The 15421-nt window shown below is 41.5% G+C and overlaps 2 protein-coding genes and 1 long non-coding RNA gene across 6 annotated transcripts; 2 read left to right on the top strand and 1 right to left on the bottom strand.

The window, feature by feature from the left end:
- Positions 532-11158, top strand: LOC8055022. 2 transcript variants are annotated; one of them, XM_021460757.1, is made up of 4 exons: positions 532-960; positions 4941-5151; positions 5720-10452; positions 10706-11158. In XM_021460757.1, exons 1-3 carry the CDS (start codon positions 772-774, stop codon positions 10435-10437), a joined length of 5118 nt encoding a protein of 1705 aa, XP_021316432.1. In that variant the 5' UTR covers positions 532-771; the 3' UTR covers positions 10438-10452; positions 10706-11158. The 2 variants fall into 2 exon arrangements, with proteins under 2 accessions (XP_021316432.1, XP_021316431.1); XM_021460756.1 differs by lacking the exon at positions 10706-11158 and adding an exon at positions 10558-10692.
- LOC110435266 lies at positions 11828-14468 on the top strand. The gene is made up of 2 exons (XM_021460687.1): positions 11828-12305; positions 14386-14468. Exons 1-2 carry the CDS (start codon positions 11948-11950, stop codon positions 14403-14405), a joined length of 378 nt encoding a protein of 125 aa, XP_021316362.1. The 5' UTR covers positions 11828-11947; the 3' UTR covers positions 14406-14468.
- Positions 12576-15416, bottom strand: LOC110435267. 3 transcript variants are annotated; one of them, XR_002452882.1, is made up of 3 exons: positions 14870-15416; positions 13308-14285; positions 12576-12965 (listed from the first exon to the last, which is right to left on the bottom strand). It is a non-coding gene; the product is annotated as an uncharacterized LOC110435267 (long non-coding RNA). The 3 variants fall into 3 exon arrangements; XR_002452881.1 differs by having other exon boundaries at positions 12576-14285; positions 14870-15404; XR_002452883.1 differs by lacking the exon at positions 14870-15416 and adding an exon at positions 14445-14863 and having other exon boundaries at positions 12576-14285.

The raw sequence follows: 15421 nt of genomic DNA, 5'->3' as shown, positions 1-15421 counted from the left end.
TCGTCGTTGTCGTCGTTCGCGTCAGTTCGGCTCCGTCCACCTCCGTCCTCCTCCGAGGGAAGGTCCTCGCGAGGGGAGGTCCACCTCCGTTCCCGCGTCGTGGCGTACATCGTCCAGACGTGGCCGCGTACGTCGTCGTTCGTGGACGCGCGTGAGTCTCCGTGGTCGCGCCGCCGCCAGTTCGGTGCGTCGACGTGGACGGCGGGCACGCGCGGCAGCTGGAGGGCGGGCGCGCGCGGCAGGGAGGGCGGACGGGCGTAGAGAAATCGCGCGGGGGGCCGGGGGACGGAGTCCGACGTGGAAGACCGAAATTGTAGATGCAAAGTGGTGGAAAAGTTTACATATATGCAAAGACTTAACCTCTATTTGCAAAGTTAACCAAATTGCAAACCTTATTTGCAAAACCATTGGAGAGGTATTTTCTACTTCTTTTTGTAAATAGTGCAATCAAAGTTTGTTTGCAAAGTTCTCAATCACACATGCCTAGGGCTTCGAGAAGAAGCATCGCCGATCCAAGCGCCGCATTCTCATCGTCGTCACCAACGGCCCACGCTACAAAATCGGCCTCCAAGCCGACACGCCGTGTGTCCCCTCATCTTCCTTCTCCGCTGTCTCTGGAACCACGCCGCCCGTAGTCCAGTCCGCCACCGCCGTTGTCATACTCATCACCACTGTAGTTATAAATTAGTAAAATCTTTCTTTACCTTGGCAAGTCGCAACCAAAGCCTCGACCCTTTCCCTTGGGAGTCGAGTGGGAGTGGAACCGTCAAAATGTCGTCGTCCTCGGCGATGCCGCCGCCGGCGTCGCCGCGGGAGCACGTGGAGAGGATCCGGCGGGAGCGCTACTACATCGGGCGCGGGGAGCAGAACCCGCTGGCGGAGGACATGCACCAGGCCGTCAACTACCTCTCGCAGGAGCTCTACTCCAAGGACGTCCACTTCCTCATGGAGCTCGTGCAGGTAATCGGCGCATCTTGAGTTCTTGACCCTGTCCTTGTGTGAGCGGAAGGCTAGTATATATGCTTTGCGATTTCTCTAGTACTCTTTCAAGTTCTGCAATTTGCAAATGCGCTTAGAGCAACTCCAACAGCTTGTTTATTTGTGTTATGGAGGCTGCTCCAAACGGATGTGCCATCTATTTGTGTTAGGGAGGCTGCTCCAAATGGACGTGCTATCTAGTTTTGTAAAATAAAAAGTTAGCTATTTTTTATTTTCGGTGACCATATATATAGTTCCACTGACACTACCTATCATTTTATAAAATAGAAAGGTTGCCTCTTGGAGTTGCTCTTACAAGTTACAACTTACAACTCCTATGACTAGGCTGCGTAAGAAATTAATTAATTTGATAAATTTAGGTAAATTTGGTAGTATCAAGTTCCTTTTTCTTCCACCAAAGTGCAGTCAATTTTTTATATTAAATAAAATATTAAAAGAAATGGTTTACATATTTTCGATGCCCCTCATCTTCTCTGTCCAGTTTCAGAAAGTGTTAGTTTTTCAGCGACATTTTGTTTTTCGAACCCGAATGTTTTGCTTTGGAATAGTCATCAACTCTCTGGTAGGTTAGCCTCATTTTTTAACACCGACTAGACGCACCTAGACTGGTAGCACGAACAACCAAATTTACTGTTTAGGCACGGTTAGTTTGGTCTCCTAAACTTTAGTTGCTCTTGCTCCTAAATGGTTTAGTCCCTTTTAGTCACTCCAAAGTGACTAGAGTGGATTAAAGGCCATTTAGTCCCATAGTGTTTTGGTAAAAAGTGACTAAATAAATGAGATTAAATGGGACTAAATTTAGGAGCTGCTAGATGAACCAAATACCTAGCTGTGATTCGGAGACATTCCTATTCTTGAGATTTGATTGAGTACGAGTAGAAGATAAATGCATTATTTCTGCTTCTTTGCAACCGAAAATCTCTTTTACTAGGAATACTCCAACAGTCCAACAAAAATACTTGACCTTCAAATTGTTTTCAGTTTCTCTTTCTGTCACGGGATATGTCCTTTAGCTGTAAAAATCCTCTGTTAAAAAAAAGGTGCTCAGTTTTGTGAAAAAAGTAGACTGCAATTCCATGCTTGTGGTCCCCCGGGCTCACATATTCCTCTGCTGATTTCTTTGCTGCTTGTGGAAGATGTCCTTAAATGTAGACTGAAGTTCATGAAAGTGTTTGATCATGGTCCTATTTCTTTCATTATGTTTAGAATTTTAAAATCCTGCAAGTACTCATGCATGTTGCATGCCTGTGGAAAATGTTCTCTAGAAAACAATTAATTTTGATTGAGAAAAGAGAATTTTGTTACTGTGATCTTAATTTCTCACGAATTCTGATTAAAATAAGGTACATGCATACACCCACCATCCTAAAAAGATGCAATTCTAGATACTTAATATTTATCATACAAAATAGGTAACTTTAGATGTGTCATGAAATATATTTTCATAATTTATTTGTTTGGCGTCATAAACACTAATATTTTTACCTATATATATCTGGTCAAACAAACTTTGAGTACTTTAACTGACAATGCATCTAGAATTGTATTCTTTTTGGGGACTGAAGTAACTTCATGTGTCAAATATCTATGTTGCCACTCTACTCTGTATTGCATAACTACAGGCCGACAGTTTGTATTATTTTTATTAAGTTTTAGTCCATTTCATTGAAGCATATAGCAATTACATGAAATCAACAAAATCAGTTCCAGTCAATGTTTAATGTCTATTTGGCAAAAAAATTATTCGAATAGTTTTTAATTAGTGGCATGTTTCTTAAACATCATGTATCTGGAACAGAGTAACACCTATTGAACAAAACATATATTTCTGTTTTTCTTGTATTAATAAACCAGACTCATTTCACTGCCATGTCACTTAAATCTGAGAGGTTAATACAATTAGAAGTTACAAATCTAAGAAAAGAAAAAAATAGTTGCAATTAGAAAAATCTCATTATTTATTCCAGGAAAGAACGAGCGCCAGAAAAGGCTCAATACTTTGATCAACTTAGTAGCATTGGAGATTTGTAAACACAGAAATAACTGTATTTTCAGGAGTACTAGCCCTATTGTTTCTTTGGTAGTGCAGACGGTAGAGGTCATGGAGGCCCTATGGTGCGGCTGGCTTCTGACCTCTAGGCACTCTTCATGTGCTTTGGACATGTCCTTTGTTCAAGCATAGCAAGCATGTTAGCATGTATAAATTGTTCTAGATTGTTTTGGTCTTGGGTGTGTTGTGCGTGTCCTTGTACATTAGTACACTCTATTTAATGAAACGAAACACAGTTCTCTGCATCATACAGCAAAAAGTCCCAGAAACAGAAGGTAAAATGATTTTGATTATTGTAGCCTATAGCAATATTGTATGAGCTGGCACCCCACATGAATTCTTGAGGACAATAAACAATAACACCACATGATGCGGTTGAATCTGATTATGAAATAAAACATAGTGCCGCATTCCTTCTAATATAGGCACCCAAGGAAGCTCCCGTATTGGGTATGTATGGTATGATATTAGCATACGTGTACTTCATCATTCTTCATGAACCAAGTAACAGAAGAGTAGAGTGAACAGGAACCAAGTTTCTACATTGATCGAATTTATGTGTGCATCTTCTTAATGCATTGATATGCAGCTCTCCTGAGTATTTGAGAAAAAAATAGTTTATATGAGCAGATGGGTTATAATAGAATTTTATTACTTAGTTTGTGCTACTTTTGTTGCATTATTGTTATCATGTATGCACGTAACTGGTAATGATATTGTGTACTCCCTCTGTCCTCAAATATAAGGGTACCTGACTTTAAAATTTGTACCAAAATACAAAGTGTTCTGGGTCCTCAACCCCCTTTCTCCTCTGTTCTTTTTGACAGGAAATATTGAGATTCTTTTTAAACTTGGCATCACCCAAAACAACCATCTAGTAATTAAGGAAAATAACTACTGAACTACTCCGATATCCTAATTATTAAGGGGTAAAGCGGTCTTTTGCTGGGCTCCTTATTTTGTCTCAAAATTGATTGGATACTATGTATTTGAGGACGGAGGTAGTATTTGGCTATGGTAACACATACCTTTTTCCATTTCTTAAAGTTCATGCACCAGTTCACTCTCTATAAAATGTATGCTCAAATGATGTTCCCTTATCCTAACAATTTCATCTATGGGGTTTCTTTAATAATTGTAGTTGAGCTGCCCTTGTCATTTTTTCTACAGATTTTTTTATGTGTGCGATCAGTGCTGCTTCATGTATTTTATTTGATCCCTGAGAACTTTGGAAAACTATAATGCTGTTCTGTTCCTCTTCTTCAATGAAAAACAATACTCCTGTCTGTCATTGCATTCTTGTTTTCTCTACACTTGTGAAACCTACAAAAGCTAATGCTTTCTCTTTTTTTGGAAAGGGTGACAAGATCATTACACCATAATTTACTAGAAGAAAAGGAATGATCCCATTATTTTGGAAAATAGGGCCTTAACTCTGAACAACTGCAGAGTTCCAATACATAAGTTACCCTGACCCTTTTGCTGAAACGACGCAGAACTACATGTAATTTCATTAAGAAGAGAAAATAACAAAGGAGAGACAGAACCTACTCCCCGAAGAAACCTAGTACAGGACTTTGTGTCACACGCTAGAAAACACTGCCGACCTCGGCCCACCAGGTGCCTAGACAGCCATATAGGCAACGACCTACAAAGAAGCTGTTGCAGTGACTTAGCACCAGCCCATCGCCATAACATACATTCCTCAGAATCTATAGCTAAAACTTTTTGGACACTAGACTAACACCCACAAAGACACAGCCCCACCTGTGATTGGTGTTCCCATTTTTTGTTATCAGTCTACCTCATTGGTTCATGTTTCCATTTGTTAGTGCGTATCTTAAATATTATTTCCCATATTAATGTCTCCTTTCCAAAAAAAAAAATCTAGAATGCCGAAGACAATGAGTACCCATCTGGAGTAGCACCTTCTTTGGAGTTTCTAATTACATCAAAGGATATTACTGGATCTGGTGCATCCTCGACTTTGCTCATTTTCAACAATGAGAGGGGATTCTCATCGACCAATATAGATTCCATTTGTCGTGTCGGGAAATCAACAAAGAAGGGAAGCAGACACCATGGTTACATTGGAGAGAAAGGTAAATATTTGCAGCTGAATCGATCTTTTGTGTTTTGTGTTTCACCAATTAGACACACTTGAACCTTTTTTAAAGGAAAAATTTGTTGGAATTGTCAAAAGCTGATACAGATCAAATTATATTGTTGAATGGCAGGAACTATGTTAAGCGTTGATACTTAGAGCGTTCTGTTTTCTCTATTCACCAACCAAAATTGGTTTGCTTTTCATGGAAGCAAAATTAGTTGGAACTGTTGGAATTTATGCATTTCCTGGGATTGAATACTGTAGCGAATTGGCACATTAATCTTTTCAATGAACATGAGCAATTACTCAAATAGCATATGCTCATATTTTCTTTCATGTCTTGATGAACTAGTTTAACCCTGCCAGTGAGCTATTCCTTAGATGCGCTAGTTTTCTTCTATGTATATCAATTCAAATTCATATGAGTTGTCTGAATGTGTTTCAGCAGCCAAAATCTGTTATGCATTCTTGTCATTATTTGCTTGTCTGTATGCCGATACGTTTCATTTCATTTCAAAGAGTTGCCTCAACACCCATTGTAATATGTTGTGCCTTTAATTTAGGTATTGGGTTCAAGAGTGTTTTCTTGATATCAAGCCAGCCCCATATATTTAGTAATGGTTACCAGATCAAGTTCAATGAGAAACCCTGTGCTGAATGCAATATTGGGTACATTGTCCCTGAGTGGGTGGAATCTGGACCTACACTTTCAGATATCAAAGCCATATATGGATGCTCCAAAATCCTACCTACAACCACAATCATCTTGCCGTTGAAGAGCGAGAAGGTTGATGCAGTGAAGAAACAGCTGTCAAGCTTGCATCCTGAAATGCTACTGTTCCTATCAAAAATCAGAAAGCTTTCTGTCCAGGAGCATAACTCTGATCCAAAGAGTATCACTGTTAGCGAGATCTCAATTTCCAGTGAAAAGAACTACCAAGCCAGAAAGAACATGCATGCTGAGTCTTATACACTCCATTTATCATCTGAAGAGAGTGGAAAAGGAGAAGAAGAATGTGGTTATTATATGTGGAAGCAGAAATTCCCAGTCAAGCCAGAGTATAGAGTTGATAAACGTGCTGAAATCGACGAATGGGTGATAACCCTGGCCTTTCCACATGGTCAGCGTCTGTCCCGTGGGAAGCAACTATCACCTGGAGTCTATGCTTTCCTCCCTACTGAAATGGTAACAAATTTCCCCTTCATCATCCAGGCTGACTTCCTCCTTGCATCGTCAAGGGAGGCAATACTGTTCGACAGTCTATGGAACAAGGGAATTCTCGAGTGTGTTCCAAGTGCTTTCATGAATGCTCTTGTAACACTTGTGAAGTCCAGAGCTGATGCACCTGCAATGTGTCTGCCATCAATGTTCAATTTCCTACCTGTCAATTCTTCATTGATTCCACTGCTTGAGCCAGTTAGGTCTAGCATCAAATACAAGGTTCTCGCCGAGGATATAGTTCCATGTGAATCTTATGCTTCACAGAAGATATTCTGCAAGCCCAGTGAAGTTGCACGGTTGAAGCCAGCCTTTTGGACTATCCTTGGCAAAGCACGGGAATCTGGTGTAGATTTGAAGAGTCTGTCAACTCATGGAACCTACATTCTTAGTTCCCATTTTGACAATAGTAGATACAACAGTGTGCTTGAGTTTCTTGGTATCAAAAGCGTGAGCACTGAATGGTACGCAAAATGCATTGAAGGGTCTAATCTTGTCAAGGAGGTACATGAGGAGCTTTACCTGGAAATTTTACACTTTGTCGCGAGTAATTGGGGAAACTATTTTTCTGGTACAAATATGATGTCTGTTCCCCTACTGAAATATGTTGATAGGAATGGTGTTCTCTCTTTTTGGAGCATATCCAGAGCTAGTCAACGGAATGATAGGTTATGCACTGCATCTGATATGAACTGTACATCATGGCTAATCAGCTGGAACAAAGAGTTTCCATCTTCTAATCAGTTCTTTCTCCATCCCAGCACACAGGCTGCTCTGGATAGTTTCTCACAGAAGATGACAGTGGAAAGCTGGCTTCGGAACCATGCAAGAATGGAGGTTGTCTCTGTCTACAGTTATGGATTGACTGTTGCTGCTTCCTTGAGTAATGATCGGAGGCCTGTCATTGCTTTTGCACACGTTCTGTACCACTCATTTAAGATGAATTACATAGAGAAGTACTGCTTATCAGAACTCTTCCGTTACATGCCCGTAATTGACAGCGGTGGCTGTGTTGTGAAGGAAAGAAAAAGCATTATAGTTCCGGCTAAGGGGAGCAAATGGGCTGATTTGCTGGGTTCAAACCCATGGAGGAATATAGGGTACATTGAGTTGCTAGCGTCAGGAGGCCACTTTGCTGGGAACTACACATCTAAGGATCAGCTGTTGGAATTTCTCAAGATACATCTGCATGCCTCAGATGTGCCATTCATACGCCCACCAAATGCAAGGTTCCATACTGTCTCATCGCCTCTCACAGTGGACAATGCATTCTTGCTACTGGAATGGATACGGAATATCAAGTCAGATGGTGTAAGTTTACCAGATCGATTCCTGGCTTGTGTAAAAGAAGGGAATTGGCTAAAGACATCGGTTGGATACAAGCCACCAAATGAATCATTTCTGTCCAGTGCTAACTGGGGAAGTCTTTTGCAAAGTGGAACTTCATTCATTGATATACCAATGATTGACCAACAATTCTATCGAAACAAGCTGCATATGTACAAACAGGAACTCAAGGCAATTGGGGTGAGATTTGAATTTCAGGAGGCATCATCTTATATTGGAAGCCGCCTCATGTCTATGGCTGCAAGCAACGTGTTAGCCAGAGACTGTGTGTACTCCTTGCTTCGGCTCATTCGGTTCCTACGAGAGAAGGTTCTATCTCCAAGTCAATTGATTGACAGTGTCAAAGATGGATGTTGGATGAAGAGTACTCTTGGTTATAGGCGTCCTTCTGATTGTATCATCAAAGATTCAGAATGGGCAGTGGCATCTTGTATCAGTGACCAACCATTCCTTGATGTCAAGTTCTATGGAGAGGGCATCCTTTCATATAAATCAGAGCTGGAGTTGCTTGGTGTTATTGTTGGGTTCAAAAACAATTACCATCTTGTTATTGATAACTTCAAGTTCAGATCCTCTGCTATTACTTCTGAGTCTACTGTATTAATCCTCAAATGCATCCGTTATGTTAGTTCATGTCAAGATTTCATAAAGAAGCTTAGAGATTTGAAATGGGTGAAGACTAATGTGGGATTTTGTGCTCCAAATGTCTCTTTTCTTGTGGATTCTGAATGGGAGTGCCTTGTGCAGATCTTCAAAGAAGTTCCAATAATTGATTTAGGATTTTATGGGAGTGTGATCAGTTCATACAAAGAAGAGTTGAAGAAGGCCGGTTTGATCACACGATTTGAGGAGGCATCGATAGCTATAGCCAATGTTTTCAATCGCATGGTATCTGAGTCATCACTTACGAAGGCTAATGTCCTAGCTCTACTACTAGCTTATCGGCAGCTGAGAACACACAGGCCACTTCCTGTTGAGCTTTTCAACTGCATGCGCACAGAGAAGTGGATACACACATCACTAGGGTTTCAATCTCCGTCAAATACAATCCTATTTGATAATGCATGGCAATATCTATCTCCCATAGCAATACTACCGTTCATTGATGATGGTGACACTTGTAATGGTTTGGGGACCGATATATACGGTTATAAAGATGAGCTTAGGGAGTTGGGTGTTACTGTTGAAGTGAAATTTGGTGCCAGATTTGTCCTTGCTGGCCTCAGCATTCCTCATGATCCTTCCATTATGTCCAAAGCTACCATTTTGTCGTTTCTGGAGTGTATCAAGAACTACTTTGCCTCTGCAACTGAACCTCCGAAGGGCTTTAAAGACCAGATTTCCAAGAAGTGGTTGAAGACATCCTTGGGCTACCAATGTCCTGCTGAATGTATTCTCTTTGATGCAAAACAATGTTTTCTACAGATGGAAGATGGCCCTTTCATTGATGAAGCATTCTATGGTTCAGACATAGCTTCATTCAAACATCCCCTTGCGATGATTGGAGTGACTGTGGATGTTAATTGTGCACAAGATCTTATTGCCCGGTATATGAGGAACAAAAAAGATACAAATACTATTTCCCGGATCTACATGTATCTGAAGAAATGTAACTGGAAGCCTGACAAAAATAACAACAGAAAATGGATTTGGATACCAAAGGAAACAGAGGGTGGAGACTGGGTGAGCTCAAAAAGTTGTGTTCTGCATGATAAGAACAATCTATTTGGCCTGCAGCTGCATGTTCTGGACAAATATTATGACAGAAAGCTGCTTGACTTCTTTTCACTTGCTTTCAGTGTCAGGCATGGACCTTGTTCTGAAGACTATTGCAAACTATGGGCCACATGGGAGAGTTCAGTCCATGAGCTAGCCATATCCGATTGCTTTGCTTTCTGGAAATTCATTGCAACGAACTGGACCAAGAAAACAGAGGAACTTCTTTCTGGTTGTGTCAAGGTTCCAGTATGTACTGATGGCAAGATCATTTTAATAAACAAGGAGAATGTGTTCATTCCTGATGATCTACTGCTTGCAGATTTGTTCAGTGAGCATCCTCAGCAATCGCTCTTCATCTGGTATGCTTCTTCTGCTGTACCTTCCATGTCTCGAGCAAGGTTCAACTGCATATATGGTAGTATCGGTGTCAAGACAATCTCAAAAGCAGTCACCAAGAATGATTCCTTCCCTTCAGCTAATAGCCGTTTCAAAACAGTGGTTCTGAGTAAGGTGATCAAGTTTGGGTTGCTCCAAATAGTCCTCGCATTCCTTTCGAATCCTGCTTTTGACATTCCTGCTGAAGATAGGCACAAGATGGTTTCTTGCCTCCTGAATGTGACTATCGAAGAGACCGATGAACCGATCACAATGGCATACAGTGTGAGTTTGTCCTCTGGAGAGGTGGTGGAGGTGAAGGCCAGACGAATGCTTCGCTGGGAAAGGGAGAATTCAAAGCTGTACATGCAGAGAACTGGTGGCGCATCCAGCTACAAAGACAAGATTGAATTTGCAACCTACTTTGCACATGAGATATCTCATGGGTTGCTGTTTCAGATGCCCGATCAGATATCTTCGCTCGCTGAACTCATAAAAATTGGTAGCTTACTAAACTTCCAGCAGGCTGCTGTTGCGTTCTTGCTGAAGTCCAAAAATCTGCAGCTGTTCCCTGAAGATGAAGATTTCCTGTTTCGTTCAAAAAAGATGAAGATTTCCTGAAGTCATCACCGCTAGGTACACGTCCTGAAAACTAAACATTTGCATCTTGTGCTTCTAATTTTCTCACGAGTACATCATCACATAACTTATCGATGGTCTGAGGCTAATTTCAATGCGCAGGTGGCAGCAAATTACCAGTGAACAACTAGCTGCCTCCAGATTTTACTCTTCTATACTTTACTGGCTATTTGCATTCATGTACTGTTTCAATGCTGCTACAGTTTTTCTTGATGCAACGAAGTCTTACGTAATTGATTTCTGTGTGCAGGTTGCTGACGGCCTGCAATTCCTAGAAAAAAAAAACTCGTGTTGCGCTTGTGCCTGGAGGTTCCTGAATACCACCAACGTTGGTGTCTTCTATGATGCATCTGTGTCGTTGGGCTGCTATCTCCCTGTTACAGTCATGGATTCAGTGCCTCCTGATACAAAATGTCAGTTTGTTTCCGTGCAAATGCTTATGTCGTGTTAAATGACACCAAGTACTTGAATGAACTTTAGTGCCTTGTGTGTGCTCCGTTGATTTATGGTCTCGCTACATGAGTTGTGTTTGTTTGAGATTTGTTGCAGTGACAGCGATCTGTTAATTGACGTTTTTTTGCATGTACTGGAGGCCAAATATAGCTGTTTCCGTCAGTGTATACGCTAGGCGTATCAGTTGCAGTCTCGCCGATGAAAGTTGCCACGTTTTTGTATCCAGGACAGCATACTGCTTGTTCTTTCACCCCTCCTGAAATGCACTACTACTAGATGTCACAGCTCTAGAGTCGTGCTCTACTATTGCAACACATTGTGATTTTTTTCTCGATGATTTTTGTTTTTTTTAACATAATGGAACACAAGTAAACAAGTTCTGGCTTCATAATTCAGCAGTATTTTGTGTCCTTTAAAATCAAATATCTTATAATTTGGAATCAATTGTGTATATATTTTAAAGCACTTTTTTTTAGCTATAACGAACACGGTAGTATTACTAATTACTCGGATGTGTCCGTCCGTTATCTTTACCTTAGAGCATCTCCAAGAGATTAGCCAAAATGACTATCTAAATTTAGTGATTTAGCTATTTTGTAAAATAGCTCCTACTTAAAAAAACTAGACCACTCCAATAGACTATCTAAATTAAGACTCTCCATATTCAAAACCCTGCCACGTCACCTAATCTCCAATAGACTATCTAGAATAGAGAGCGGAGGGAGAGGGATGGAGAGCGATTAGATTTGGATAGTCACTTAGAGAGACCGTTGGAGAACAGTTTTTTCTACTAATAGCTAAATTTAGCTTTACAAAACGTTTTAGAACATCTCTTGGAGATGCTCTTAGTTATTATTAGACTTGTCTCCAACAACGCGCGAGCACAAAAAGGAGACCCATTTCATGTATAGGTTAAGGGTCTTCCACTCAAATCTTATCTTCTCTAATAGAATCCCCCAAATCTTGTCTCCCTGCATGTGTCGAATCCTTCTCTCCCGCTTCCACGTGCTCAACACCGCCGTGTGCTACTTGCTCCGCCATGCCCACTGTCGTCGCATTGAGTTTGTGGACGGGGATGCCATCCGCGTCATGCCAGCCTGCCGCCACAGATTCTACCGCCCCCAATCACCTCCTTTCCTTCCCAATCCTCCTCGCCGGGTCTCTGGTACTGGCCACCATGAACTCCTACTCCGGCGACCGCTCCTCCTGCTGCCGGTGGATGGGGCCCCACCACGAGCCGATGGGGGTCGGGTGCCCCCGCGCGCTGGTGAATGTGGGGCGTCGTTGCCTAGCCGGTGGTGGTGCGGCATCGTCGACATCGTTGCCTTGGACCGGCAGCGGTGCTTCCTCCGACGCGGCGGCGAGCAGGCCACCTAAGGCTTACTTTGGCAGCACAGGTAAATTAATCACGGGAAAATAGTCACGCGCGTGGAATTTTTTTGACATTTGATTCCCACTACCATCTCTGGGGAGATATACATGCGGGGGGAGTTTTGCTGTGGCTGTTTGGCATCCCGTTGCAAAGGACTCACGAGGGATTCAGCTGTGCTGTTTGGTTTCTCTAGTGCTGCTTGCCACCATTGAACAATTGAAAACAATATCTCAAAAAATCATAAAAAATCAAGAAAAACAGAAAATATTAAATAATATAAGACATTCACCAGCAGTGTTAGAACCACAAACCAGGAAAAACTCAGGACTAAGTCTCTATACAAATACATAATTCAAGTCTAAAATCATGTCAACCAGGTTATAGTATCAGTAATAGCTAGCATGGATACAGATGGTTTCCATGCTTTACATCCAATACACAGACATAAACTAGGTTATATGAACTGAAAGCTAAAATCTGCACCAATATTTAAATTAGCCCTCCAGCTCACACCAATATATTACATAGACAACAGCAGCATAAAAAATGGACAAATAGTAGGTGCATGTATATAAAAAATGATAGACATGAAGAGCAAAATCTATCTATGATTTTAAACGTTTCTCAGATGCTAATTATGAAGGCCACTTCACTTTTCTCTGATCATGTGTTGCTTCCACTGGTCCTGTATAAGTAACACAAAAGAAATGGTGAGTTCCAAGAATATGCAGCAGAACAACGTGAAGTGTCATGCTTGATACACATTTCATATCATGAACTGGTGAGTTGCATGCATATCTCCCTTATCTTTGTACAAATAAAATGGTCAAAACAAGGGGCTCACTCACCTCTCTATCACAAGATATAGAAGGCTAAGACATACTACACATATATCATTCTGTTCTAGAGAGAGCTATTAGCAAACCTGATTATAGACATTTTAGAGAGAGCTATTAGCAAATGTAGTATATTTATTAATTATAAGCATTAAAACTGAACCAAACTGAACTCTAGTGCAGCAAAATACCTCTATAGGGGCTAGCAAGAGCTGACCGAAATGGTTCAAACTCTGCTGCGGCAAAATACCTCTACAGATGTCAATTGTCAGCTAGATGTCTTCAGCGACAAAGTTGCAGTGAGCAGAATTCCGGTGACCCTATAGCAGAAGGCGATTAAAAAAACAAGTGTTAAAAATACAGCACCCTTTTTGAAGCTGAAAACTAAAACACAAAATGTGCGGTAGTACTGGTCATACTAGTAGTTAGCTAGAACACATAAATTTAGACATAGTTTTGTATCTGCCACACAAACCAATCTAATTCTAGAGTACTGGTCATACTAGAAGTAGGAAGCAGCTAGCAGAACCAGAGCATCTACTAAACTCAAACAACAGCTCCTTTTCATAACTGTCCCTACACAAGATGTAAAGAATTTATTGCTTCCTCTAAAAAAAGAAATTATTGTTGGACAGCCCATCAACATTATTTGGGAGAACGAGGAACAATCACTGAAATTCCAGGGACAATCTACAGACTACAGTAAAATAATAATTAAAGTTGCATTTCCTAAAATGATTAAAACTGCATTTCCTTTTTGAAAAAAGGAAGCTCATCATATACTCCAATGTTTGTTCTCATACTCTGCTACGAGCAATCAGAATCAGTACTCAAATTCCAGGGACAATCTACAGACTACAGTACCTAAACCTGAACCTAATTGTTAATATTGGTCTGTGCAACTAAATAGACTTAAAAAGATAACTGAACCTGAACCTGATTGCTAAATTGAACCTGAACCTTTACCCATTAGAGTGTACTAAGACTACTAAATTGAACTAAACCTGAACTTGATCCTAATTGCTGCAACTAAATTTAACTAAACCTGAACCTGAAACTAAAACTGAAATTTTAACTCAATGTATCACCTGCTCCTTCGTCTTCAGCAACGGCATTTGTTGATGCACCTGAAGACACATGCACGCCATCTCCAGCATCAATTACTGGCACTGCATTTGTATGATTCACTTTTAGACTAATCACACTGCTAGAACAGTAGTATGATTCACTTAAAATTAGAAAATTAAAAATATTAACATGTCATCACAGGACCTATGCAAATGCAGTGAAGCACAACAAGCAATCTCCTATATATATATCAAACTCACCATGTTGCACTATCTCATAGCACTGGCTAATTGGGATCCTTCCAGCTTGGGTCTCATGAAGTGTCAACTTCTTGGACTGTTATGTTATGAAGTGCAGTATTTCTATTTCACTGTATATTGGTTACTGAAACTTTTAGCTGATCAAGAAATCTATGTAAAGGTATTTTTTCTTAAATTTACGATAGAACATAAACTAATTGCTCGCTAAATCGTCTAGACACAATAATCACAAATTTTGCAATACCCAACCTGCATACTTATGAGCATGAATAAAATTACCAGGGAAATCTTTCTAATCGGGTAGACATGAATCAAATATTTAGCAAAAATTACCGAACAATATCACAAAAATACAAAGCCATGAGGTACCAGATACCCCACTCCTTTTCACAGCCACCAACAAGAATGATAGAGTGCATGCTCACCACGCTTCGGCTGAGTGAGGTATGGAGATAGGCTCGGTGGCACGACGCTTCTCCATGGATGCTGGAGTATGGAGGAGGATACGGCAGCTCGGTCACCCCAAGATCTACGAGATTTTGCCCTGCTAGGAGGACGGGGCTGAGGTGGAGGTGGAGGTGCTGCTCCGAGATGTGGATCTTGCGGCGGTGGCGGCACGATCGCGATTCGCGAGAGATGCATCGCCGGGAACCAGGAGATGCACACCAGTTGCCGGCCACCGGGAGATGCACGACAAGAGCGATGCGTCGACCATGAGCCGCCGGGGTGATGGCGACGGTGGCGGCGGCGGCCGCCCCCTCGTGAGTCGTCGAGCGAGCGACGGGGTCAGGGAAGAGGAAACGCTCCCGGCCGCATGACTCCTGGATTTCTTCCGCGTGGAAAATGAAGGGAAACGGGCTGCTGTCCCCGCGTGGGTGTGCTTCCAAAGAGCGCGACAGATTGTGGCAGGGAAAATCGTCGCGTGGTTTCTCGGCGCGGGGAAATCACGGGGAACCCTCCGGAATCCCGTGCTGCCA

The sequence above is a fragment of the Sorghum bicolor genome, chromosome 5, assembly GCF_000003195.3.
Source record: "Sorghum bicolor cultivar BTx623 chromosome 5, Sorghum_bicolor_NCBIv3, whole genome shotgun sequence".
NCBI classification, from domain to species: Eukaryota; Viridiplantae; Streptophyta; class Magnoliopsida; order Poales; family Poaceae; genus Sorghum; species Sorghum bicolor.
Note: the sequence above shows the minus strand (reverse complement) of the source record. Positions and strands in the feature narration are given on the sequence as shown.